The 4,153-nt window shown below is 50.1% G+C and overlaps 1 protein-coding gene across 1 annotated transcript; it reads left to right on the forward strand.

The window, feature by feature from the left end:
* The first annotated feature begins 336 nt into the window (after positions 1 to 336).
* ATF4 (activating transcription factor 4) lies at positions 337 to 3,949 on the forward strand. The gene is made up of 3 exons (XM_030546678.1): positions 337 to 538; positions 1,748 to 2,059; positions 3,014 to 3,949. The coding sequence occupies exons 2-3, from the start codon at positions 1,843 to 1,845 to the stop codon at positions 3,859 to 3,861; spliced, it is 1,065 nt and encodes a 354-aa protein (XP_030402538.1). The 5' UTR covers positions 337 to 538; positions 1,748 to 1,842; the 3' UTR covers positions 3,862 to 3,949.
* Positions 3,950 to 4,153: the final 204 nt, after the last annotated feature.

Consider the following 4,153-nt stretch of genomic DNA (forward strand, 5'->3'; position numbering starts at 1 on the left):
AGGCGGTTTTTGGCCAGGCTCAGTCGGAGGCGTGGTGAGGCCCCGCCCCTGTCTCTGTGTGACGTCACTTTGAGACAATGCGGCACAGTGTCTGTGTGGCACATAATATAGTCCGTGTATTACTTCTGACGCGTGTTCGCTAGCCCCGATCTCTGCCGTGTGCGAGACCAGGAGACTTGGTGTCTTTAGCCAGGCAGGGGAAGGCAGCTGGGCGCAGAGCCTTTCCAGTGGCACAGTTTTGAGCGCGCGGTGAATCTGGCGGAAGGATACAGTCTTACCGGATCTCATTTTGTTACACGCAAGACGGCAGGCGCTATATAAGCGGGGAGCGCGAGGCGCGCCCTCTCATTGTCTGTCTGTCTAGGGCCCCTTGAGGTTGTGTGTGTGGGCGCAGCTCGGACCCATCCGCCCGGCCAGCCAGGCCGCCGCCGCCATGGCTTTGTAAGGGCGGCAGGGCCAGCAGCGGCATCGGCCAGTGCAGCGGGCGCAGCAACAGCAGCGGCGTCCTCGGCCCATCCCCGGCGTCTGCAACCATGGCGTGAGTACGGGGGTGGGGGCAGGGGACTAGGGAGCTGAGAAGGCCTCCCCCATGTTGGCGAATGGTTTCTCCCCGGTCCGGGGTTGGGGGCTGAGAATGGTGTAGTGCGTAGCGAGGGAGTTAGTCTCGCGAAGGGGGTGTAGGGGGGGTTGGTACGGTCCCCTCGAGACGTTCTGAACGTTCCATTGCGCGTTTCCATCCCGTTAGGGGGGGGTGAGCGATTTGCGCGTGTGTGGGGCGGGGGGCTGAATTCCTGTGACCCTCTTAGCCCGGGGAGAAACCATTCCTCACAGGCAGGGCAGGAGCGGTCCATCCTGGATATTGGGGGGTGGGGATGGGGAGTGTGTCGGCACGTGAGTCTGCAGCCTCGCGAGCTGTCTCGCCTTCTCTCCACCCCCAGCCTCTGGAGGCGCGCGGGTCCCCAGGGCTCTGCTCTCGGGCGGGATCCTGCGGCTGCAAGCGCAGATGATGCTCGTTCAACTCTCACCCAACTTCCCCACTATTGTTATCCCTGCCTGGGTTTCCAGGCGACAGCCCATGTCATCCTTAAATGTCCCCTTTCTGTCTGTGCAGTAAGAGTTTCCCTTCCCTGGTCACTGGCTGGGAATCCGAGCTATTTAGTGCCGCTCTGCCCCTGCGGATCCTGGGCAGGCTTTAATCTGTTAGATGCAAGCTGCTGTCAGAGTAGCCCCAGTGGAAACGTGGCAGGATACACAAAATGGCTGCCTATTTATAGGGTGGGGAAAGAGGCACGCGGGCAGGAACATGAAATGGCTGCAGTTTGGCATAGGCGCATGAGTTCTGCTATGGGTGAGTCACAGCAGAATGGTGGGTGTGGCTCTAGCAGTAGAGATGACCATATTTGGTCATGAGGAAACTTAAGTGGCCAAACTTAAGTGGCCCTTTTGTTAAGATTTAATGAGCACCATTTTAGTAGTTACCAGATGGCACTGTTGTGGGGATAGGATTCTGAGATGGGCAGGAAGGGATCAAAAAGCAAAGAATGTGTCTGACAGGAAAAGTGAGATCCTGAAAAGGGGAACAACCCTAGTCTGCTTAGTGTTCCATAACATGATTTTGATAGTGGATTTTTTTGTTTTATTTAAATTAACAATTTTACACTGGTGGAGAACATTCAGTATTTAAGTCAAATCAAACAGAAATGGGTGCATCTGCTATATAACAAATGATCTTTTATCTTTGCTCCAGGTTTTTCAAAGCCCCTCACAGCAGCATTGCTGTAATTGACAAAGACACCTACTCATCTACACTCTTTGACAAAAAAGCATTAAAACTTGACCAAGATGAACCTCTTGACCAACGAGATGCTGTTGGGGGGTTTACTATCCCCCTTCAACCAGTCGTCTTTGGTGGCTGAGGAAAGCCTAGGACTTCTAGATGACTACCTGGAGGTGGCCAAGCCCCTCTGTTCGCATGGGTTCTCCAGCGACAAGGCTAAGGCAGTCTCCTCCAACTGGCTGGCTCTGGATAGTTTGGGCAAAATCACAGATAACAGCCAGGGTAAGGCATTACTTTTTTCACACAGGAAATATATCGGCTTGGATCAGTTTAGACTAGGTGTTCACATCAAATGTCCTGTCAGGAAGTATTTGCATATCACTTAACATTCTGCTGTTGTTGTAATTAACCAGTGAGCTCTTTAGGTGGATGAAACAGCTGTCTGTTTAGAATCAAGAGCATCTTCCTCCATGTTCCACATATGGTTCAGAAGCCTATACTTTGGGGAAGGATCCCACAAGATGTGGGAATGTTGCTGTCATATGCTTTCACTTATCTCTTAAAGTCTCTCCCTGAACACTTCAATTCCAATGTAGAGACTGGAGGAGTCAGACAGAAATGGAATGTCATAAGTCACTCTCAGGGTTATTTTGGCCTGTATAGTAGAGCCTTACAACCCATCCCAAACAAATGACAAGTATCAGGTAGAAAAACAACCCAACCCTCTTGGAGTCAGGTTGGTGCAGCTTCTTGGTTCTGCCAGAAACCTCATTCCACAGTACAGTGAGTGTGCATGTCAGTCTCTCACATGCTAGTGTGTGGCAGGAGCAGAGCCATGAAGCTGCTGATGCATGCAGCCTCTTCATGCCACAAGAGGCAGATGAAGGAGAGCTGACCCCTTGGGCATGAAGCAGTGGCGGTGCTGGGTTGGGGTTAGGTTAGAAAACAATTTGACCCTCTCAGGGTTAGGTGGGCTTGGATCCAGTCTGGGTCAGACCTAAAAATTAGGCCTGAGCAGGCCTCTACTGTGCAGAATGTGTGAATGTGATGGCGGCAGAATCTGCTGCAAGTACTAGATTTTGTCAAATTGGCATGTGAAAAAGTTTAGCAACTAGGGAATGGATAGAGGAAAAAAAACCTGAAAAAACTCCAGATACAAAATATTTTGCATAAGGCTTGAGTTGATTGTGTGAGACTGTTGTACTTTTATGGTAATTAAGTTTCCTTGTGTTGCAGAGGATGCCTTCTCAGGCATGGATTGGATGGTGGAGAAGATGGATCTGAAGGAATTTGACTTTGATGCCCTGTTAGGAATGGATGACTTGGAAGCCACCGTCTCTCCAGACGAGCTCATCGCCACGTTGGAAGACACGTGTGATCTATTAGACCCTCCTACCCAGGAAATTGACAACAAGGAACCTCCACTGATAACTGACCCAATTATCCATCACCCTGAATCTCCAATTGGAGTAGATCAGGTGGCCTCACTCACCCTCCTTCTGTCTCTTCCCCTCTCCCCAGGGTCCCTGACTTCCACTCCAGACCATTCTTTTAGTTTAGATCTAGGCAGTGAAGTTGATGTACTGGAAGGAGACAGAAAGTCAGAAGCCACCACATTTGTGGTGGTGGTCCCCAAGTTGGAGAAAGAGGAGGAAGCCCACTCAGATGATAGTGGAATATGCATGAGCCCAGAGTCTTATTTGGGGACCCCCCAACACAGTCCAACCACCTCTGTAGAATCTCTCACTGACAGCCAGTTTACCACAGACCCCATTTGTGAATCTGTGCGGCCCAAACCATATGATCATCCTGCCGAGAAGATAGTTTCAGCAAAGGTGAAGGGAGAAAAAAGAGCTGATAAGAAACTGAAGAAGATGGAGCAGAATAAGACAGCTGCCACACGTTATCGGCAGAAGAAAAGGGCAGAACAGGAGGCACTATCTGGGGAGTGCCGAGAGCTAGAGCAGAAGAATGAGGCACTGAAAGAGAAGGCAGATTCCCTGAGCAAAGAAATCCAGTATTTGAAAGATTTGATCGAAGAGGTCCGCAAGGCCAAGGGCAAAAGAGCTAAAGTCCCTGAATAGGGTAGTCAGAGTAGAAGTTTTATGTGCCATGTACATAAGAGCTTGATGCTAAATTGTGTATTACTGCCTAATAAATTATTTAATAGTAGTTGGCTTTTGTGTGTTTGGGGGGGAGAGGGGGGTGCATTTGAAAGACCAGACCAATTTTTCTCACTACTGGCTGTCTTTATAACCAAGAGTTTAGTAGTCTCCTGGACTCACTAGCTAATGGAATGGAGATACTATACAGTATAGAGCTGCTGCTGGTGTAGAATTCAGGGAATACAAGCAAACTGGGATATGGGTTTGGAGG

This window comes from Gopherus evgoodei, chromosome 1 (genome assembly GCF_007399415.2).
Source record: "Gopherus evgoodei ecotype Sinaloan lineage chromosome 1, rGopEvg1_v1.p, whole genome shotgun sequence".
In the NCBI taxonomy this organism is placed as follows: domain Eukaryota; kingdom Metazoa; phylum Chordata; order Testudines; family Testudinidae; genus Gopherus; species Gopherus evgoodei.

Bases quoted from the DNA above. Each gene is read 5' to 3' on its own strand.
- ATF4 (XM_030546678.1), top strand. From the start codon at position 1,843: ATGAACCTCTTGACCAACGAGATGCTGTTGGGGGGTTTACTATCCCCC. The intron at 2,060-3,013 runs GTAAGGCATTAC...CTTGTGTTGCAG, and splicing joins AATCACAGATAACAGCCAGG to AGGATGCCTTCTCAGGCATG.